This window comes from Catharus ustulatus, chromosome 9 (genome assembly GCF_009819885.2).
Source record: "Catharus ustulatus isolate bCatUst1 chromosome 9, bCatUst1.pri.v2, whole genome shotgun sequence".
NCBI lineage: Eukaryota > Metazoa > Chordata > Aves > Passeriformes > Turdidae > Catharus > Catharus ustulatus.
Window position 1 is genome coordinate 29237681 of NC_046229.1, and position 22792 is coordinate 29260472.

General features: G+C 60.0%; 1 protein-coding gene across 1 annotated transcript; it reads right to left on the reverse strand.

Moving 5' to 3' along the window:
- Positions 1 to 1886: 1886 nt before the first annotated feature.
- CRIP2 (cysteine rich protein 2) lies at positions 1887 to 15055 on the reverse strand. Its single transcript, XM_033067841.2, has 8 exons — positions 14908 to 15055; positions 6318 to 6412; positions 4665 to 4722; positions 4227 to 4367; positions 3989 to 4057; positions 3369 to 3463; positions 3016 to 3073; positions 1887 to 2893 (listed from the first exon to the last, which is right to left on the reverse strand). The coding sequence occupies exons 1-8, from the start codon at positions 14948 to 14950 to the stop codon at positions 2826 to 2828; spliced, it is 627 nt and encodes a 208-aa protein (XP_032923732.1). The 5' UTR covers positions 14951 to 15055; the 3' UTR covers positions 1887 to 2825.
- Positions 15056 to 22792: the final 7737 nt, after the last annotated feature.

Below are 22792 nucleotides of genomic sequence, written 5' to 3' on the forward strand. Positions count from 1 at the left end.
TTGTTCTCTATTTTCATCTGTACCCTGGAGAGCATGTCTGTAATCACCAGAGCCCTCCGACTTTTTTAGCCCACTGGCAAGTCCAAGTTGAAAAAAAAAATAAAATATTTTACATCCCTGAGGGGAAGGATGTTTTCCAAGCCTCAAGTAAAGGAGCACTTTCAGCTCACATAGGCCTCCCAAAAATAAATACAAAAATGCACCAAGGATTCGAGGCCAGAGCAGCCTCTGAGGTGCTTGAGCAAAGTGCCACTCTGCTGTGTGTGTGCCCCACACTGACCCACCAGCACAGGGACAGCCCTCAGCATCATCCCAACATCCCATACAGCCCTCCCATAGCCTTCAGGTTCCTGTTCTTAATGCCTGCTGTACCTGGGGGACACTTTGTGTCACAAAAGGTGCCCAGTCCCAAGGGTGAGGGGACCCAGAGCCCACCCAGAGCCCAAGCAGCCAGCTTGTGCTCTTTGGTTTAGCAGGATGCTGTGATATTTGCAGGCTTCCCAGCACTCCCTTGGGCAGCAGAGCTGAATTTTGTCTATTTTTAATTTCATTGCATTCCTTCGGCAAAACTCTCATGGGGAAAAAGAAAAATGTAACAAATACAGAAAAAAAAAAAAAAAAAAAAAAAGGAGGAATTGAAGGGAAATCAGCCCATGGTGGGATCCTGTTGGCATTGCTGAGCCTGGCTGGTGCACATTTTGGGGCCAGGGAGGTGCTGGGGAGGAAAATCAGCCTGTGCAGGACATCAGGGAAGCTCCCTGCTGCAGGGGATGGCCACAGGCTAGCACAGGGAGGCTGGCACATGAAGCTCGTTAATTAAAGATGGGAAATGAGAGTTGCAAGGGGACATGGATTTGTGCCAGAGGCGGTGCTGGCAGCTCCAGTGGGATGAGCGATGGGCACCACTGCTGCTGCACGGGGCAAACTTGGCAAATTTTGGCAGTGAGGGCCCAGCTGCGGGTCAGGGGAGGAGCCAGCAGAGTGACACTGCTCTGATTTACACCGCAGCCTTGTCCCTAAAGCATCCCCGGGGTCAGGTCTCTATAGAAACCCCAGCAAAACACCAACACAGTGAGCATGCTGCCAACCCAGAGCTGCGCTGCCGAGCCCTCTGCGCCTGGGAAAGGGCTCCAGGGATCGCTGCCAGCAGGGAAAATCCACTGCTCTGAGCTGGAATGTCACTGCTGTGCCTGTCCTGCAGCTGTGCCCAGGCAGGGAGCAAGGCAGAGGCTGTGGCTGGCAACCAAGCCCTTCTCCTGGGCAGCGGAGCAGTGCTGGGCTGGCTGCATTCAGCACAGTGTCTGTTGTCGCTGTTTGTCCCCGCACACGGGGCCAGGGGGATGCCTGGGTCCCCAGGGGCTCTTGCCAGGACGTGACAGAAGGGACGAGCCCGGGCAGCAGTTCCCAGAAGCTGTGTTTGGTTTGGCAGCCCAAAGCTCCGTGCCTCACTCTCCAGCCGCCCAGCTCCAAGGGGGAAGAGCAAGATGATGGCTGCAGGCAGGCCTGGCAGCAGGGCTGGGATCTGCCTGCACAGGGGCTGGCCAGTGCCCCCACACTGCATTCCTGCCCTGCTGCTGCCAGGCCGAGCTTCCCCCATGCCAGCCCTGCTCAGCAAGCCCAAGGCTGGGGGAACAATGGCTGTTCTTGATCTTCACTCGTTTCCCACTCCCCAAAGCTGGAAGGGCACATCCCACCCCACCCCATCCCATCTGCAGGGCCAGCACAGCTTCCTACAAGCCTGTTGTGCTTGCAGGGCACAAGTGGAGCTGCTCAGCCGGCCCCAGGAGGAGCCAGCCCCAGCAACAGGGTCATGGGAGCCCAGGGATGCTGCGTGGTGTGCACAGGTTCCCTCACCTCCGCCCGGAGCAGCTGAGCTGCACAGCACATCTCTCAAAACCTTTATTGTCAGCGAATAACAAAAGTCAGCCCTGCAGCAGCACAGGGAGCCTGAAGGGAGCGGGGTGCTGGCACCCCCTGCCCCAGCCCCCTCCCCGTTCTCCTGGGCAGCAGCAGGGCTGGGCGTGCACGGGGGGACGGGGGAGGTGGGGGGCACGTGTCATTCTCCAAAGCGAGGAGCACATTTACAACTGCTTATAAATAAACGACAACAAGGAGAAACCTCCGACTCTGGGAAGCAGGGGAGGGTCCTGCTGGCCAGGCCACCAGCCCAATGTGCTCTGTCCTCCAAAGGTGGGAGGGGAGAGGAGGGGAGAGCCCCTTCCACCAGGGCTGCAGCTGCCAGGGGGATCAGGCTGGGGGACACCAACCTAAACCAGCCTGCAGAGCAGGGTGGGACACCTGCCTGGAGGCACCTACAGGGGATGTAGGGAGGTGCCAGACCTAACAGTGGACAGGGACAGCGGTGGGACTCAGGGAGCCTGGGAAGGACCAGCAGAAGGACAGTGCTGCCAGGTGTCCCACATCTCCAGCAGCTGGTGGAGGAAGAGGGCTGGGCACCCTCACCCCAACCCCAAGCACTGAGGGACAGCCTGGAGCACCCTCCCATGCCACTCACCATCCCCTGCACACAGGGACATGTGGGGACCTGCCCTGCTGCCTCCCACCCTCGGGGGGCTGGTGGGAGGGCTGGGGAGGGCAGAGCACATTGGGAACCACCGGAGATCCCTTCTACCTTTGCCTTAAAACACTGAAGCTTATATTAGAGACTATGATAATAATAACCCAGGGGCAGGGCTGTCCTGCCCAGAGGAGTAGAGACAGCAGAGAGGGCACAGCTCCGTGGCCAGCCTGGTGAGGGTCTGCTCAGGTGGGAGCAGGAGGTTAGTACAGGGGGGCACAGAGCGTGTGGCAGCTGGGGACGCTGCTTAGGGCTGGTTCTTCGCCTCAGGGTCTTTGTCGTAGATGTAGCTCCCCACAGCTCCGGTGTTGACACCTGCACGGGGCAAGAAACAGGAGGTGAGGACAGGGTCATGCTCCAGGGAGGTGTCCCCTCTGGGTGGTGGCATGAGCACTGAGAGGGGCTGGGTGCCCACCCCGTGTGCCCGCAGTGCTCACCCTTGGGCCCGAAGAGGATCCCGTAGCAGGGCTTGTGGCAGTACGGCTGTCCATCGTGCTGTGGGGACAGAGAGAGAATCCTGTCACCTGGGCTGGGGCCAGGGCAAATCCTGTGCCCAGGACGTGGCTGGACACCCCTCGTGCTCTTGCCCAGCAGACACCCCAAGAACCCCAGCACTTGGCCAGGCTGAGGGGCTGCTCCTCCCAGCCCTGCCCTCCTGCAAAGGCCCTGGGTGCCATCAAGATGGCCTGGGACATCTCAGCCAGGACCAGGATGGCCAGGGACATCCCAGCCACACCCCCCTGGCATTCCCAGGTGTGCAGCCAGGGTTCTGAGGCTGGCACACCCTTACCTCGGCGTGCCCCCCCGGGGTCAGCGTCTTGCTGCAGCGCTCACAGCGTAGGCAGGGACGGTGCCAGTCCTTCCCCAGCGAGGTCACCTTCTCAGCTGGAGTGGGACAAGGACAAGGAGGGAGGGTCACACCAGCCCCCTGCAACATGCTGAGGGCAACATTCCCCATGGGGATATCACAAAATCCCAGGAAATCCCTCGGGATCTGCAGCCTCCCACACCCCTGTGGTGCCACACAGGTGACACAGGATGGCTGAGGACAGCGATTACCACGTGGGAGGTGACAGCAGGGGACACAATGTGGATAAAGCCCTGCAGCCAGGAGTATATCCAAGAGGACCCATCCCTGAAGGGTCATCCCTCTGTGCCTACAACCCCCTCTCTGATCCAAACCCCACTCCCAGCCTCTCTGCATGCCCAGGGTTCCTACACAGAGCCCAGCTCCATGGGGCCATGTCACCCTGTGTGGCCATGCCACCCTGTGGGGCCATGTCACCCTGTGGGGCCATGTCACCCTGTGTGGCTGTGTCACCCTGTGGGGCTGTGCCACCCTGTGGGGCCGTGTCACCCTGTGGGGCTGTCACTCCCAAGCAAGCACACCTTGCCCACTGGCCACCTTACCAAAGTAGACCCTCTTGCCACAGCGTGGGCACATGTTGGGCTCTCCGGTGAAGGTGGTGACACTGGAGGCTGGAAGAGAAGAGGACACATGCCTGGGAAGTGGGGGGACATCTCAGCCAGGTGGGGAGAACCCCACGCACCACACCCTGCAGCCACAGCATCACCAAACACGGTGGCTGTGCACTGACTGCCCAGCATGGCAAAGGGCCAGTCCTGCTGGTGCTGCCCTGCCCCTCACCTTTGCTGGGTCCCTTGGGAGGTGCAGCATTCACCTTCCTCTCCTCCACCTTCACTGGGTGCTCGATGGGTCCCGGAGCTGTCTGCCCCTCGATCTGCGGCTTGTCGTAGATGTAGGAGCCGGCCCCACCGATGTTCACCCCTGCAGAGGGGCACAGAGGGGCTGCCTGGGAGCCCTGGGGTGTCCATTGTCCCCCCAGCCCCTGTCCCACCTCCCCCAGCCCTGCCCAGCCAGGGGCCACTGCTGCACTTCAGCCCTGGCTTGCTTTCTCCTGACCCAGCCACATCTGGGATGGGAGAGTAACTCCACCTTCTGTCTGAATGGGAATTTGTTTTTTTAAATATTAAAAAAAAAAAAGGGCAGCTGTCAGAATAGATTCCTTCCTTCCCTCCAGAAGTTCTCTCCTCTGCACAAGCAGCCTGGGGCACACAGACGTACCTTTGGGGCCGAAGAGTGTGGCGTAGCAGGGCTTGTGGCAGAAGGGCTTCCCATCGTGCTGGGGAGAGAGGGCACTGTTAGGGTGCTGAGTGGCCACCACGGCTCCCCCAGGGGCACCTGGTGTTTAGAGACCAGCACAGGCACGCCTACACCCTAAAATGCACCCAGCTCTGGGTCTGCAGCACCAGCCTAACCCACCTGAGCACTCCTGCATCAGCCACTCTGGCTGTTGTGCACGGGTCATGCCCTGGGGCTGCTCAGCCATGGGCACCTCCATGGGCACCGGGCATCGCCTCACCCCTCAGCCCCTGTGCACAGCCAGCCCGCTCTGGGAGCTCTGAGCACCGTGGGAGCTCTGAGCCTCGCCCTTCCCTGCCTTGGGCCAGGATCAGAGCCCAGCCCAGCTGCTACGGACCGCTATCGTCTGGGGCCGTTATCACAGGAAGCCATGAGACAGGCGATAAGCCCCGGAACTCCCCACAGCCGCTTCTCATGGGCCAGCTGGAACCCAGTCCAAGAGAAAAGAAAGAGTGTTTGTGGCTGGGGCAGGGGGCCAGCCAGCAGGGCCTGGCTGGAAAACCAGGATCCCACCCCATCTCCTGCTCAGCATCCCAGCCCTGCTCCTGCCCTCCATCCCTCTGCTGCAAGGCAAGGGCTCCTTGCCCACCAAGGGCAGGGTGGCAGCTGAGCAGAGGTGCTGGGACAGCCAGAGGTGAGGCTGGGGGAGCCAGAAGGCTGTGGGCTGGCCAAAGGCAGCTGCAAAATATTGCAAGGCATAAATGTGAGTGTGCTCACAGCGTTACCGTGCCAGAGGGGAGGGTAAACATTTGACTGGTCTCCCCGCGACACCTTTCCAACCTAGCCTCCTCAAAAGGAGGGAGGAAAAGCAGGGAAGGGCCAAATCTGCTCTCGGCACAGTGTGTGGGGCTTGGCTGCCATCCCCTATGGGAACAGAACCCAACCTTATATGGAGAAGCAGCAAATCTGGGATTTTCCTGGCCTGGAGCACAGATCCACCTCGCTGGCAGGGCAGGCCCTGCTTCCCCACGGGCTGGGGGCCACCAGCACGGCTGTCCCTGCCACAGCCAAGCTAAGGAGCTGGTGACACTGTGGAATGACAGGTGCCGTGCAAACCCGGGGCACCGGGTGTCACACGGGGACACCGCTCAGCAAAAACACAGTTGTCCCTAAGCCTGAGCAGCTGCCACCACCAGCGTGGCGCCTTCACACGCCCAGGGGCTGGGGAGTGGCTGTGGCATCACACTCCAGGCACAGAGAGCACCAGCACCGAGCTCTCGCTGTCATGGCAATCCAGGCATTCCCCATTCCTGGTGTTTTTAACCACAGGGCAGTGCAGGCTCTTGGCACACACACCTCTCCAAAGCCTGTGCAATGTCCAAACGAGCCTGCCCAGTGCCTGGAGCTTCCAGAGCTTCCTGGGGCATGCCAAGTCTCACCACAGGGACACACACGTGGTGCCAGCACCACTCTGTGGCTTGCCCAGGGCTGTGCACGCAGCAGCCACAGCGTGTTCTCCTGGGCTTGCATGCCCCACACGGCACCAGATATCTGTTCCTGGATTCCCCAGCCCTGTTCTTGGATTCCCATGCCAGCACAGCGTGCCAGCACAGCTCCCACCCTGGCAGCTCTTACCTCAGCGTGCCCACCCGGCGTCAGGGTCTTGTTGCAGCGCTCGCACTTCAGGCAGAACTTGTGCCAGTCCTTGCCCAGGGAGGACACCTTCTCAGCTGCAGGGGACATGAGAGAGGGGTGAGCCGTGCCCAGCACGCCCTGTGGGACTGAAGGCTGTGGGAACCGTGGGGGGCTGCACTCGCTCACAAAGGTTGCTCACACTGTGCACATCAGGAAACAGGAGCCACTCTGCCGCAGCCCTCTGGGCACAAACTCCCAACCTCCAACCCTCGGAGCACTGCACCAGCTGTTCAGAAGAAGCTGAGCCCCATCCCAGCTGAAAGCAGGACCCCACACAGCTGCCATCCCACAGCCGTGCTTTCCCACGCGCCAGTCCAGCAACGGTAGCGTTTTCTTTCCTGCTCCCCGTGTCTATTTTTACCCGCCACGTTACCCGGAATGACTTCACTCCCATTCAAATATTTGGCGTTTCCATGCCCACCCCGCCCGTGCAGCCACACTCCCCCCACGCACAGCCTGGGGAGCTCAGCTGCAGCTCCAGAGATGCTCCCGGAGGAGGGGAGGACAGCCAGCCTCCACTGTCACCCAGGATGGACATCTGGCACTGGGAAACACTTGTCCCCCTCGCCCCCAGCCTGGGGACAGGCACAACGTGCGGGTGGGCTCACAGCCACCGTCCTTGCATGGCCACAACTCGCTGCCAGCACTGAGAACAGCATCAAGTGGGCAAATTCAGGCCAGGCAAATGCTTTGAGGCTGGCTGTATGAATACAAACACAATCCTTCCGTCTGGCCCGGAGCTGCAGGTCTCCAGGAGCACCCCGGGAGGCAGCACAGGCTGCCAGCACTCCTCTTGCATCCCCAGCCTAGCACCATCCCTTCTCCCTCCCAGCTCCTGGGCTGCCTTGTGTCCCCACAGATTCCTGCTGGTCCTCCCTCTGCCTGGCACATGTGCAGAGACAGCTGGAAAACAGCGTGAGCCCGTTAAAGCCACCGTAAAACTAAATCAGGAGAGCCAAATAAAATATTTAACGAGCGAGTGAAAGCGCAACCGGAGCCGGCCCCGCTCCACGAGAAACCTCCTCCACGATGTGGGGTTTGTCCCCAGGACCTCAGCAAATGTCACCTGTGTGCACCCGGTCGAGATGGGGGTCAAGGGCTCCCCAAAGGGCAGGTCCTGGCTGCCACCCTCCTCCCAAGGCAAACAGCTGCACCCGGGCATGCCACCAGGCCAAGATAAGCCGAAACAATGGCATCACCACCCAAAAATTCCATCCCAGTGCAAGGCAGGATGGTGGGAGGGGCAGCGGGGCAGAGCCAGAGCCATTGCACCAGGGTGCACAGGAGACTCCTGAGAGCATCCCAAGCAAGCACATGGAAGATGGCCTTCGGGGACTCACATCAGTTGGAAAAACTCCAAATCTATCTCCTGCTGATGAGCCAAACCCCGGCAGGAGCAGACAGCAGGGCAAAGGAATGCCCCAGCAGAGCCTGGGGTCTGGCCTGCCTGCCCAAAGTTGCCAGGGCTAATCCCTGCTGGCTCCAAGCCCAGGGGCTCGGGAGGGCCCATGTCTCCCCAGCCCCTCCCAGAAGGCAGCACACGAAGAAGGAACCAGGGCCAGAGCTGTCCTCCTTTTCCTCTGCAGCCTTCATCTGCCTCTGGGAGCAGAGAAGCAGGAGCAGGATGAGCAGCCCCCAGGCTCTCCAGGGATCCCCCAAAGCAAGGTGAATACAGACATTCCAGCACCCCACTGCAGCAGCCCTGCATCCTCCCGGCAGGAACGGGCTCCTCCCCGGGGTGACCAGGGAGGGAAACGGAGCGTGATGGGCTGAAAGCCGAGCCAGGGGCTCGGGGCCAAAGAACCACTCGGCTTTGTCACAGTGGATGCACACACAGCCGGGCCAGGCTGCGCTCACCCCGAGCTCCCCCCCTGCCCCGACCCAGCCGTCACGGCCACGGCTACAAAGCAGGGAGGAAGCTCCCGGCGGATGTTTTCCAGAGGCCATGGCAATTATAGCCGGCCACAGCCCCCACCAGCTCCTTCCTGCTCCCCCCGAGACGTCCCCCCAAATAATATTTCAGCAGATGGAAATCCTTGCTCCTCCCTGCTGGATGCAGGAGGGATGCGTGGCAGCGGATGGGGCAGCAGGGAGGAGGCGGACAGGAGCACCGGGACAGCCCGGGAACCACGGGAGTGCCCCCGCCTCCCGAAGGCTGGTCCGGCATCCTCCGGCTGCAAACAAGGATTCCCGGGGGATGCACCCGGGAGCGGCACAGCCGGGATGCCTTTCCAGAAGGCATTGTTCGCACGGAGCGGAGGAAGCAGCTTGGAGCCACCCCAGCCCATTTCCAGGGCAGCAGCCTGCGGCCACGCCGTGCCATAAATCACAGCGCAGGGAAGGGACCAGCGCCCAGATTTCCTGTCACTCGGCCACAGCTGCTCCGCTATTGCATCAGCTGCAGAGGAAAAGGCTCTGGCCGCATCCTGCTGCTGCTGGGGCAGCCCCCGCTCACCCCGGCACCCCCGGCACTGCAGGAGCACCCCGGGGCTGTGTCAGCTCCGAGCGGGGAGCAGGGGGTGGCACAGGGCAGACGTGGCACTGCCCCAGCCTGTGCCACCAAGGGCCACTCCCTGTGCTCTCAGCATCACGCCGAGCAAACAGAGCAGCGAGCTAATGCTTATATCCAAAATCCGACCTGCTGTTTCTCTTCTCTCATTCTAGTCACAAAGATAACTGGGCAAGTGGAAGGGGCACAATTGCAGCAGACATTTTTTTTCCGCTGTTTTCAGATATTGCACGCACATCCTGCTCTGGCCCCTGAACGCCCCCCTTACAAAGAGCCGGATTTAAACCAGCACCCCCTGGCAGGGCAGGGTGCTTCACTGCAGGAATTTGGCCTCTGCCACGGTGTGTGTGACTCAGGGGTTTGCCAGCCCCGTGTGGGGTGCCCATGGATAATAAATCTGGGGGGAACACCCCCGAGGAGAGGTCTGGCTGGTAGCTGGGGGATGGGGTTGCCCTGTGCGGGGGATGCAGCCCACACTGCCGAGGGGACTGACAAGGCAGACTGATCCCATGGCTCCAGAGCAGCCCCGCCCTAGACACAACGCGGCTCAGCCCTAAATTACCCTCCGTGCCCAGACAAAGCAGCTGGCACGGGCCAGGGGTGGGCGCATCCTCTCAGCATGGGAAGAGAGCGTCCCTCCTCCCAGTTTCTGTGCCGCCGGCCGCACCGAGCCAGCCCCAGGCTCTCGCACAGGTATTTCCACAGCCTGACGTCAGTGCTGCTCCCAGGAGGAGGCTTATTCCGAAAAGGAACCCTAGCTGCAGCTGCGTCTCTGCAAAGGGCTGGGCTGTGCCCCATCCATCCTACCACAGCCCTGGGAGAACACGGGGAAGGGCTGGCAAAGGCAAGTCTGGCAGTGAGGATGCCAAATGCCCACAGGGATCCAGCGACAGGCATCCCTGGCAGAGAGGGATGCTGTCAGGCTGGCTGTAGATGCACTTCAAAGCAGCTGCAGACACAAAGGAATGAAGAAAGAGAAGTGCAAGGAGAGGAGCCTGGTAAATGGCTGGAAACAAAGCCAAGAACCATGAGCCAGCAGCTTCATCCCTTCCCCAGCTCCTCACCAAGTGGCCAGGAGATGGAAAAGGTGGAAGGACAGGCTGAGGGTTTCCTACCCTTGCCATGCCACGCTGTACCCCAGCCACTCTGCCCTGCTCAGCATCTGCAGTGCCTGCCCGAGCCCCTCAGCCCCTGCCCTGCCCTGGGCAGCTCCTCTCCCCCATCCCGCAGCCTGACGCTCACACCGCACCCTGATTTGTGGCCAAGTGTGTATATTTAGCTTCCCTGCAGCAAGGCAAGGCAAGGCAGCCCTCCAGCTCGCTGGGCTCCCTCCAAGTGTGCAACAAAGCCAGCTCAGCACAGCCTTGCCACAGAACACAGCCAGGGGGAGCAGGGAATATTCTGGGGGGGCTCCCACTGCCAGAGACAAGGTCTGCCCTGGGATCTGAGCCACTCGGGTGCAAGAGAAGGGGGTTTGACTTCCAGTCACAGCCCTGATGCACAACAATGCTCCTGTCCACCCTGCTGCTCCCTGCCTCTCCTCTGGCACATCCTGGCACGTCCCTGGCCAGGAGCCTCCAATCTCCCACTCTGGTTTGCAGGGCCAGGGCAGCCTCCAGCAAGTCCCTCACCAAACAGGGATTCACCAAGCAGCATCAGGTTGGGCAGCTGGGCTGTGTCTGTGCTGGGAGAGGATCAGCAGTGCTTCCAGCTGATCCTGAGCACAAGGAATCAGTGCTTTCCACAGCAGCCCTGCATATGAGGCATGACAGGCAGGACCCCAGGGGGTGCTGGGGATGCAGCCCACACTGCTGGGGGACAGCACCAGAAAAACCAGAGGCCCACGTGCAGCCCTCCCTGCTCACAGCCAGGGCAGAATGGCCAGGGAGAGCTGGGCAGGCACACACACACAAACCACTCCCTGGGTAGCTGCTGGTTCAGTGCACACTGTTCCTTCCTTCTGCACACCGAGATGTCATCTCTGGCAGGCAGTGCTGGGAGAATAAGACAGTTCCCTGGCCCTTTTCAGCAAGAGCAGGATTCTGGGATGTGCTGGAGCAGCCAAGCTTGTCAAAGTGCCCCTCCTGTTCCATGGCTCCTCACCTCCCTGTTTGGCCCAGGGCTCAGAGGATGCTCAGAGTCTCCCTCGGGGCCGCAGCACTGGTGCTCCCCACAGCAAGTGCACAGCAGGATGGTGGCACAGCTCTCCCCATCCTCATACCAGGACCTGTCTCCCTCCATCACCTCCCTGGTAGCTTCAGGGCCCTTGGCAGGAGCAAGGGGCACCACCATCCCACCAGCAGCAGAAGTGGCACCATGGCTCATGCTCCAGGCTCTGCGTTGGATTGCAACACTGCAGTGACAGATTTTTCCATTACTTCTTGCTTGGGCGTTCCCGCTCCGCCTTTCCTTCCCCGTCCCATCACCTCACCTCTCCCCATCCCTCTGCTCCTGCCAGGGACCTGGAGGGAGGATGGGAACACGAGGATCTCTGTCTGCCTAGAAGCTGGGACATGGGTGCAGGACTCCCTAATCCAGACACCAAACTGAGTCAGCCAGGAGCAGCCCTGGGTTGGCAGAGCTGCCTGCCAGCTCCAAGCCTCCAGCACCCACAGCTCCGGGAGCAGCCCTGCTCCCACTGCTGGCAGTGCCAGCACCACAGTGCCAGGAGCCCCAGCAAAGCCCAGGACACAAGAGCAGGGGGACCCACGCCTCCCACCACCCTGTTCCACACTCCCACAGACCATTTTCAGCAACCCGTGCTTTTTTTTCCTGAGGGAAAAACTAATGCTAATCAGCCTGTTCTTCAACTTCCCACAGAGGCATCCCTCCCATCAGCAGGGCTCTGGGCAGGGAGCAGGGAAGTGGAGCATCCTTAGTTACTGCTCTGCAAGGTCCTCTCACACTCCCAGCCCTGGCAGGAGGCAGCTCCCGAGGAGCCCAGCCCTGGGCTGTGCCGACACTGCACTTGAGCCGCTTCCTTTGTTAGGGACTGTCATGGAAATCAAGCCCTCCCGCCTCTCCTGCCCCATCATCTCCCCGCCTGGAGCCAACGACAGCAGTTACTTATTAATTGCACAGTGGCTTCTGCAGCTTGAATTTCGCCGGGCTGACCCGGCAGGGATGTGCTCTGCAGGGAGAGCACCCCTCACCTGGCTGTGCCCCATGTCCTGCTGCACCCCACACCTGGGGCAGGTGTCTCCTGCACCCTACACCTGGCTGTGCCCCACACCTGGGGTCAGGTATCTGCTGCAGGCTCCTGACAACGTGCTGGGCTTCTGCCCTCCTCGCTTTCCCAGCCGGATGTCCTCAGTGCCCCTCTGGAATTCCACCGGCAAACCAACGCTGGAGAGCAGCTTTAAGCCAGGAGGGGCTCCTGAGTGACTCCCACCTGCTTTCCTACGCCCCTTCCCAAACAATCAGAGCCTCCCACGGTTCCTCACGCTCCCCAGCACGTGCAGCGAGCTCCCCAAAAACCCTCCGCAGCCGGACCGGACCCCGCCGCACGTGTGCTCGCTGCATCCCTGGGGCTTGTGCCTGCCTCGTGCTCGGGATGGGAAAACAGGAAACCCCCTGCTGCCTCAATCCCCCGCTGTTCTGGGAAGAAAGGACGGCAGGCGGAAAGGCTTGGCCGGGGCTCCCGGTGACCCTGCAAAACTCATTTAAGGCTGAGCAAGGCGAGAGGGAGCTGGGGGAATGTGTGGCTGTTTGGCTGCAGGAGAACTCCGGTCCCTTCCTGCCAGAAGCGATATCCCAAAGGCAGCGCCGAGCCCAGCCCGCTGCCACCTGCCAGCGCGGGGTGGGAGCTGGCCCGGCACCCTCCGGTTAAACATTCACTTCGTCCAAAGTTAGCCCCAACCGTTCCTGGAAACAGTGTCACAGACCTCAGCCTCCTTTAAAAAAAATAGAAAAAAAGCGCCAAAAATCTATTTTTATATTTCCCTGTGCTTTTTAAAGGAAAAAAGCTCATTCTGTAGCTCAGGAAACGCCCACATCCTCCTGACTGCGCAGGGAGGAGCCCGCTGGATTTTTCCAGGGAGCATGAAGCAACAGGCACGCTGGAAATGAGTTTTCCATGGGTACCCAGGAGCGGCGGCGCTGGGCTCTGCATTGGGAGCATTTCTCACCCATGACCCGCTGCAATCCCAGGCATCCGGGCAGCCCGAGCTGCCAGCGCTCATTCAGCACTGCGAGGCTCCCGAACAAGCGGGGCTTTATGAATCAATCACCTCCCCGCTGAGCTCCGGGCCGGCCCAGGAATCCGGGAGCGACACCAAAGCCCGGGCGCGGAGCTCCCATCGCCGGCACACCGGGAGGAAAACCCGGGATCCGCGTCCCGGAAAGACGGCTGGGAATTTGCATGGAGCTTCCATGCACTGAATAAACGGGCTCAGGTTTATTCTTCCAGAGCCTGGGCGGTTCCTCAAGGAAAAGCTCAAGGCATCAACAGGGACATGCTCCAGCCTATCTCAGCTCTAAGCACATAGAAGTTTTTTGGCTCGCTCCTGTTTTAGCTCACCACCATCCCCTCTCCCCGGGTCTCTGTGGGTCCGCACACGGGTCAGGGTGTCCACTGCACCGACAGAAACCCTGCCGAGCAGAGAGCAGCTGGGCAGGGGTTCCCCCTGTTCCCCCCCAGACCACATCCTCAGGAGACCCACAAGTCCTCCAGGACATGGGGAGAGAAAAAGAGCACAGACACTGCTGGGGATTCCTCCTGGCACAGCCTGGCCTCCTCCTCCAAGGCAGGGGCCCCCGAGCCCAGCCCGAACCCCCACGCAGGGCAGGCTCATTCCCGGAGCGAGAGCAGCAACTCTGCCCCCGGGTCAGTGCCCAGCTGGCCGGGCAGGCACTATTTTCTGCTTAAAAAGGAAAAGATTCGCACAAAGAAAGACATCCAAGGGGCCAAACCCGTCCCACCCACACACAAATAGGTTTATTTAAAGGAGGAAGACAGCAAATTCCTATTTCCCTGTGTTTACTTGGAGATGGCCGGAAAAGAATGAAAGCACCAATGCCTCCAGTGCTCAAACATCATCAGGACCCTTTGGTATTTCTCCACCAAACAAACACACCGAGGCAACAGGGGCCGGACCCCGGAGCAGGGGGGGAGATGGGCAGGGAGGGCTGAGGGAGGCAGCGCCAGGCCAGCTGGACCCCGCGGGCAGCAGCTCCAGCTGGAGCTCTGGATCCATCCCCAGGGCCATCCTGAGCTCACGGTGCAGTCCCACGGGTGCTCACCCAGGGGCTCGAGTCCCTGCCGAGGATCAGCCCTGCTCCCACCTCCCTGCGAGCCTCAGCCTGGCAGAGCCACGCCAGCCCCGCTTCCCAGAGAGCCTGACCAGCCAGGACCGCGAGCAGGGCCCTCGGGGACCTGCAGGGACTCCCTGCTGCCCTAACCCGGCCCAGGCGTGCTGGGAGAACCCCGAGCCCAGGAACCGCCTTTCCAAAAGTCCCGTGGAATCCCAAAACCTTAATTAGCTGGGAACAGCCCGCTGGGGGCCGGCTGCGAGGCGAGACAGGGAGGGGTGACCGCACACCTGGGGCCAGGTCTGCAGGGAATCAAAGAAACCGGCTGGGAGAAGGTTTTGTTTGCACCTGCCACTGCCAACTTCCCCGCCCCGAGAGATCCTCCGAATGACGGGAGCCCCATCCCACAGCGGCCGTGCCGGGTGGGCTGGGCTCCCCTGACCAGCAGGTACCTAGGGACAGGAGCCACCCCCTGCCAGCACCCAGCCAGGGCTCCGCAAGCGGGGATCACTCACATCCCCTGCCCAGGGCCAGCAGCCCCCAGCACGGCCCGGGGACGCGGGGCAGAGCAGAGCAGAGCTCCGGGGGTGCCGCGGGGGAGAAGGAGCGGGTGAGCCCCGGGTGAGCCCGGGGGAGCTGCGGGTTCATCCCGCTGGGGGAAAGGGCAGGCGGGCACGCACCGGGGCTCAGGGAAGGGCGAGGCGGGGATGAGCGCCAGCTCCAGGACCGCTCTGGGATGCGGGAAGGGAATGCGGGGCGGGATGCGCTCACCGAAGTACACGGTCTTGTCGCACTTGGGGCACTTGGATGCCATGGCGGGAGAGCCGAGCCGAGCCGTGCCGAGCCGTGCTGTGATGTGCCGCGCCGTGAGCCCCGCTCCGCCCGGCCCCCGCCCACCGCCGCCCGGGGGGAGCCGGGGCGGGGCCGAGCGGGGCCGGGCTCGGCACGGCTCGGTACGGCCCGGTACGGCTCCAGCCCAGCGCAGCAGGTGCCCAGTCCCGACGGCGGAGAGAACACCCCCTGCCCTGTCTCCCATCCCCAAAGACCAAAGTCGGGACGCGAGTGCTCCCGGCTTCCTTTGCCTGGGAAAAATCCTCCATAATAAACAGGTTGTAGTTGAGCGGCGCGGCTTGTGGGGTTTTTACCGGCCCCAAAGGCACCGGCCCGGAGCCTCCCCGGCTGAGCCCGGCCAGCAGCCGCCCCCGGGACACGAGTGGGGTCGGGCATCTCGCATCCCCGCGGGAGCGCGCAGCGCGTCCCCGCCCCGCCCGCTGCCCGGCCCCAGCATCCCCCGGCTCCATTCCGCTCGGTTGCCATGGAAACTCCCATCTCGGAAACCCCTCCGGCTGCTCGGGGATGCTCAGGGAGCCGTGAAGGCACGGCCGGGATACTCGAGGAGCCGTGGCGAGGCGGTGCGGGGTGGTGCGGGGCTGTGCTGGGTGTCCGGGCTGTGCCAGGGCCCGTGGCTGGCGAGCTGCGCCCCTGCCCCGCCGTGTTGGTAAACAGGACATCTGGCGCTCCGCAGGCGCAGCCGTGCATTATTCATCAGCCTGGCTCTGCTCCGCCGCCATTGTCACACAATTCCTTTCCCTGCCGGCAGCTGGGGCAGCTGCCAAGAGCCCGCCCGGCGCACGGGCAGCCTTGGGACGGGAGCCCGGCGCTCCGGGACGGGACAGAGTGACCCTGCCGTGGGGCCGGAGGGGCCGGGGATGCCCTGAGCGGGTTCTGCACGGCCCGGGCTCCCCGCTGGGTCGGGAGGCGCAGGCATCCCTGTCACTCCCCGGCCAGCTGCTGTCACAACAATGTGCGGCTTTGTGGGGTCCCCGCGCGGGGGCAGGTGGCCACACGGCCCCCGGGAGGGGCTCAGTCCCACTGTGGAGCCAGCGTGCCCCAGCCCAGCCCTGCAGCCACCACAGCAGGGCAGGAGCTGAGGATTTATGGAGCTTTTGATTTTGAAGGCAAACTCCCTCCTCCAGCACAGTCCCACAGCACTGTGGGTCCCTCTGCGGTACCCTGTGTGTCTGCAGCCCTAAATCACCCCACAGCACTCCTGTGGGTCCCCCTGTGGCACCCCATGTGTCTGCAGCCCTAAACCACCCCACAGCACTCCTGTGGGTCCCTCTGTGGTACCCGGGGTGTCTGCAGCCCTAAATCACCCCACAGCACTGTGGGTCCCTCTGTGGTACCCCGTGTGTCTGCAGCCCTAAATCACCCCACAGCACTCCTGTGGGTCCCTCTGTGGTACCCCGTGTGTCTGCAGCCCTAAAGCACCACGGCAGCAGGCAGGTGCCATCACATCATCCCGGTGCCTGCAGCAGCTCCCGTCTCATGCACTGAGGGGAGGACATCCTGACAAGCGTCTCCTGTCCAAATCCTCCACATTCCACACTCCGAGGCAGCCTCAGCTGGTGTTCCAGCCTTGGGGCCGAGGGGTGCAAGAGAAGGAGGAGGGAGCTGTCTTCCCACAGGAGAAAGCCTGGGCTCTCTACGCTGCAGGACCAGCACCCGGGAGGTGCCGGCCAAGGGCTTTTCACACTCACAGGCTGGGGGGAATTAAGACAAATCACCTAAAGGTGTGAATCCCTGCCTGCAAATGCGCTAAATCCCAAGCGGATATACTGCTTCAGCAGCAAAGTGGCTTTAGCTGGTCGTGTCTTAATCTTCCCCGATTTAGGCTCGGCTTGCTCCTGCACGGAGGGTGGGGATGTCCTGCTGCCGCGGGGACAGGTGACTCGGGTAGCACAGGCTGAGTTTTTGTGGGGACAGCGCAGCCAGGGCCAGGCAGGGGACAAAGGGTGGGGGCAAGCAAGGGACACCCCTGAGCCTGCTATGCCTCTGGGGAGACATTAATAGTTTTCACCAAAGGATGCATTTTCCATCAGGGAAAAACTCGAGGGCCCCATCCCTGCCCAGGGTCTGATCCAAAGGTGCGAGGCTGGGACCTCTGCCTAGGGCGGGTCAAGCAGAGAGCTCTGCACAGAGATTAAGGGAAAGTGAGGAATGAATAAGGAATAACTCCCTCCAGGCTGCCTCTCCTTTGGCTCACCTCTCTCCCCTCCCCACACCGACTCCCCTCAGCTCTTTTTTCTTCATTCAGATACAAATACCACAAAAACTCATGGACCCAGACAGAGCTGCTCCTAAGGGGAGCTGGGGCTGGAAAGCCTTCCTCTGCTCTCATGTTTTCTGGCACCTAGGATCCCTTGGATTTGTGACAGGGCAAGAAGAGGCTGGGGGTGGGGGAAATAAAAAATGGTTATGGGAAAAACCCTGCTGCTGGTGTGCCCAGAGACCAGTGATCCCTGCGTGGTGCAGACCCTTGGCTGGTGCAGCGTGTGCAGCCACATGCCCAGGGCCCTCTGTCCCTCGTGACAAGGTCACCCCAGGGTGACACACTCCAGCTTTCTCCTTTTTTCAGCCCTGAAACTCCTGTGTCCCAGGCACAGCCAGGGGTTGGTGGTTAAGAATGGCTGCTGCCCATGGCAGGTAACAGCCACTGCCCACAGGCCACCCCAGTTTTGCCTCAGATCCTTGCATTAGGCAGGAGTTTCACGGAAAAAGTGGTTGGGCTTCCCTTCACGGGCTGGGGGCAGCTCCCTGTGATGGGATGCAACAGAAAGAGCCTTTCACAAAACCTGGCAGAAGACTTTATTCCTTATTTCACTTACTCTGCACAGCCCTCCTGGACGTGCAGTGCCTGCCAGCGTGGATCTGGCGAGCAGGGCAGCACCGTGCCTGGACCAGGGGAAATCTGTCCCAAACACGAGGAGCCTGGGGCTGGCTGGGCTGGGGGACAGCCCCACACACAGGGGCAGCCACAGCGCCGGGTCCCAGCCCTGCTGTGCAGGATCAGTGCGCAGCTCGGGGATTAGGAAGGATTAGCAGGAGATGGAAGATGGAGGAGCAGAGGACGGGCTGGCAGGGGCTGGGGCTCGTCAGGCAGCACATGCCAGCGAGCAGCTGCGCGGCCCCGCAGCTCCAGCCAGGCACTTGTCGCTCCTCTCTCTCCTTTAAAAGGCATCCCAGCCCCTGCCGGTATCGGGCAGCGCCGATAGCGCTGTCACGCCGGCGATAAACGGGTTTACAGATATCCCCTTTGTCCTTGCCATCTGGAGTGGATGTCCCCGTTGTCCCCGAGGGGCTGCTGAGGATCCCGGCAGGCTGCAGGCTGATACTGCAGAGCTCGGTGTGAACCCCCGTGGGGCAGGTGTGATGCCTGAAAAGTCATCTTTTGGTGCTCCAACTAAAAAAGGGCAGGAAAGCAGCTGGAGAGACCTGAGCACAGCACTCAAACCCACATCTGGACTGCAGAGTGGCCAGGGGTGGGGGGAGCTGGAACCAGTGGCTCTCCCCCAGGTTTTCCAGGGAAAGAAAGGGTGTCCCAAGGAACAGGCTGTGCTCAGACCCAGGCTTCAGTGGCAAAGTTCAGCTCAGGGCAGTTGGTCATTAAGCCCTCCCAGTCCCATGGCCCCCCCGGACCTGCTGTGGCCAGAGGTCGTGCTGGCCAGGGTGCAATGTGGCTCTGAGGGCTGGCACAGCAGCAGGAAAAGTGTGCACAGTGGCTGCCCAGCTTTCCTGGGGCTGTGCCCCACATGCACAGCACCTCCAGGATACTCTCAGTGAGCCCCTGGGGTAGGGAAGGGACTGGGCACACATAATCCAGCACCTCATCAATGTCCCCACAGCCCCATGCTCTCCTTCAGCATCACCCACCCACCAGGATGCATCTGGCCTTGGTTCCCACCAGGCATTTTGGGCATCTTCCTGGGATGCAGGGAAACCCAGCTTGGCTGCTCATCTACACACTCCCCATGTTCAGTTCACCTCCCTCCTGTCCTGGGGCAGCCAAAGCACAGGCAGGGGGAAAAACCTCGCTCCTGCTCAGATGGAAAATCTCTGAATGAGCACAGCTTGGCTGAAACCCTCGGGCCAGAACCTGTAAATCTGCTCCCCGTGACGCTGCCAGCATCCCACGGAGCACTGGATCCAGGTGGAGAGCCCCCTTGCAGGAGGGAAGGGAGGAAGCTGTCTGCAGAAAGATGCTGAATTTATGTTATTCATTCTCATTCCAGGAATGTGGTGAATGAAGTTGCAAAGCCCAGGGCAGGAATCAAGTGTGCTTCAACCCTGACCTGCCCTGACTTTCTTGCAGGCTGAAGAAGAGGTGGAGACAAGCCTCAGCCCCACATCCCCTCTGAATTTACTGTGTGTCTTTTCTTGAGGCAGCTTTCCTCCTCCTGCACGGCTGAGACGTGACTGTCAGAGTCTGAGTCTTCCAGCAGGTTTTGAAGCTGTTCAGGCAGGGCAAAACCCTCCTGTCAGTCCCCAGGGAGGGAAGTGAGGGCAGGAGGGACAGGGGGATGTGAGCCTCCTCCCTTGGGAAGGGCCATAAACACCACCCACACTTAAGACACCTTCACATTCTGAAGATCCCATCACTGTTGGCTCTTGCAGGCTCATCTTGAAAGGCTCTGACTACATTTACAGGAAAAACCCCAAACAAACCCTCTCTCACCAGCTCCAGGGCTGTCATGCCTCGACTTGCCTTTCTGCAGTGATCTTTTCTTTCTTCCTCTAATGCTGCTGCCAAAGCTTATTTGGGTTAATGGTGTTTTAAAGTCTGTACCCTCTTGGTGGATTAAGAAAAATAGAAAAGATTCAGGGTCCAGTTTCTGCAAATGAGTCAAATTTCTTCCTTTTCCTCACAGTCAAAATCTGCCAGGTTTTATCTGTGCTCCTCCCAGAAATCCCCCAGGCTGGCACACCTGTGCCACTACTCATCCCCTGCCCCCTGTGAGCAGGTGAGTGCCCCCTCCTCCTCCTGGCAGTGGGAAGCAGCTCCACCATGATGCAACCCTGCCATCCCAAAGAGCCTCTCCAGCTTCCCAAGGTCTGGCTTGTGTAACACTTGCACTGAGAGCCAGAGCCCGCAGCAGAGCTGGCACCGGCTCCAAATTTCCATTTCAAAAGAAAATTTCAGCGTGTATTTTGCTTTACAACTCTCCAATAGTGTCCTGGTTACAGCCCTCCTCCCACAGCAGGAATGCCAGGTTGGGAATTGTTAGTTTTGGTCATACTTTGCTTTTTTTCACATTGTTTCATCAGTGCTGTTACAGTCAGGGCACTGCCTTCATGCTCAGCAGCAAACGAAGAGATCGCAGGGAGCTGCTACAGCCAAGGTGGTAAAATACAAAATGCAATGTGGAAAAAAAAGCCCCCAAAATACCAAAGTTAACTTAAAAAAAAAAATCTGCAACAAAAGCATTTTGGCATAAAGTATTGTAGGAGGGTTTGGATTTATGTTTTGTTTTTCAAATACTTTCCTGAGCAACTTCCTGCTTCTTTTTGAGCCTGTAAAATTGCAAGCATGGCAATGAGTGTGGAGGTCAGCCTGCTCCATCCACGTGAGCAGGGAGCACAGCTCTCTCCCAGGGATCACAGCTGAGCCTGGGACACATCTGCTCCCACCTCTGAAGGATTGGGATGCCAGGGACACACAGCTAAGGGAAAATACCCAAATGCACGTGGCAAAACTTATTACATCCCCATGGACCTGGCCTGCTTTGGGTGGGCAAGCACTTCCCAGCTCCAGCCTCTCCTCCCCACTGCAATCTCAGGGGCTCTTCAGGAGGGTCCTGGAAAATGGGACATTGCCCCAGCCCTGTGAGCCTTGTTCTATTTTGACAAGGCTCCAGAGCAGAAGGGTGAATAACCAAAGGTAACTCCTGCAGCAACAGCTCAGGAATGTGAATAGAGAGAGGCTTAGCAAGAGTGACCCTCGGGCTTGGATAGGTCAGAGCCCTGACCTACCCCTCCTGCACTTTCCAGAGCCAGCATTTTCCTTTGCTTGCTGAAGGCATCTTCCAGCCCCTCCTCCCAAGCTGGTACGAACACAGGCCAGTGGAGTCTGCTACTGCACATCAAAACCCAGCATCTCTACTGAAGGACATGCAAGGGTCCTTCAAAGTTAGGGCAGCACAGGACGTGCTCTCTCTGCTCGCCTGGACTCATTCCCAGAGCGATCTCTGGAGCGGCTCCAAGAAAGCTTTTAAGTTGTTGGAAACCGCAGGGCTGGCACCCCCAAGTGGTTCCTGTGCTCCCGGTGCAGCCGGAGCTGCCTCTGCCCGGGCTCACCGAGAGCTCATCCCCATCATCCTCAGCTCATCCTCATCCCCATCGCCCTGGGATCCTTAGCACAGCAGCATCCCCATCCCCTGGGATCCTTAGCACAGCAGCATCCCCAGTCCCAGGATCTTCAGCTCATCCCCATCCCCAGGATTCTCAGCTCATCCCCATCCCCTGGGATCCTCAGCACAGCAGCATCCCCAGTCCCAGGATCCTCAGCTCATCCCCATCCCCAGGATTCCCAGCTCATCCCTGTCCCTGGGATCCCCAGCACAGCAGCAGCTGTGGGGCAGGGTCAGGCTGTGGGCAGCATCCCTAGTTTCTGGGGTAGGTATCAGGGTTGTTATCCAAGGAAATCTCCCCTTATCTCTGAATGCTAAATAGAAGAGGCCTATCAGCAACACCAGTTAATGATATCATTAGCATTTAGAGATTTGAACCCTTCAAAAACTGGTGGGGTAGACCCAAAAATCTGGGTGAAGGGTTGGGAGGAAATTTCCCCTGGTGTAATTCCCTTACAGTAGGTACCATTATTGAAGTAATCCCAAAAACACAGTTAGTGGGTGATAGCCCTGAATCCATGTGCCCACCTTCCAGGGGAAGTTAAAAATCCACGAATTCCTCACCTATTAACCCGCACAATGAAGTGATTAACAGCTATATCAGCATTAGTTGCAGGACCCACGTTTAGATAAGGGGCTGCAAATGAGACAGAGCTGTGAAAATGATATAGCTGTGACCATGTGCCACCCAAACCAGGGTAAGCTGGCCCACATGGTGCCACCCAACGAGGTGAGGGCCACCTAAAGAGATCAGTGCCACCCTGAGCTGCCCCAGCCCCAGGCAGGGCAGGCACCAGCTCACACCTGGAGATTCCCCAAGTGATGTGTCCACATTTCCTTTTGCTACAGGAAGGAATCCACGAGCGCTTGCCCTCACAGTTACAGAACCCTCCTGCAGCTGGTGTTTCTCATGTACACAGGGTTAATCCTGAGGGCTGATGGTGACAAAGTAAAACTGCCAATGGTCACTGGCGCTGCTCACAGCCTGAGGGCTTTTGTGCCCTTCCTGAGCAGCACATCCTTCAGGAACAGCTGTCCTGTCCCACTTCTAAGTGACCCATAGCACAAGTACACTTAGACCTGGCAGGGCACACAGCTCCTCACAGCCAGAGTCAATCTTACCCTTCCTGAGCAGCAAATGAGAGCCAACACGGAGCCCATCTCAGAGAACAGAGCAATGCAGAGCTCGGATTGGGCTGCTGACCTCCAGGGATGTCCCTCTGCCACATGCCAGAGGCAGGACCTGTGGACAAAGGGCTCATTTAGAGCCCAGCCCCACAACTGCTGCTGGTTTGAGGAGGAGGAGGGAGGGAGACGCCTCTGAAGTGCTGGAAATGTTAAAACTGCAGAGGAATCAAACTGTGAGTGACTCAGACTCTTGCACTGTCAGAGGGCACTGCTGGCACAGGGACCCTGGAGAGCAGAGCAAGCCCTGGGATGGGATGGAAGGCGCATGGAACACGGCTGGT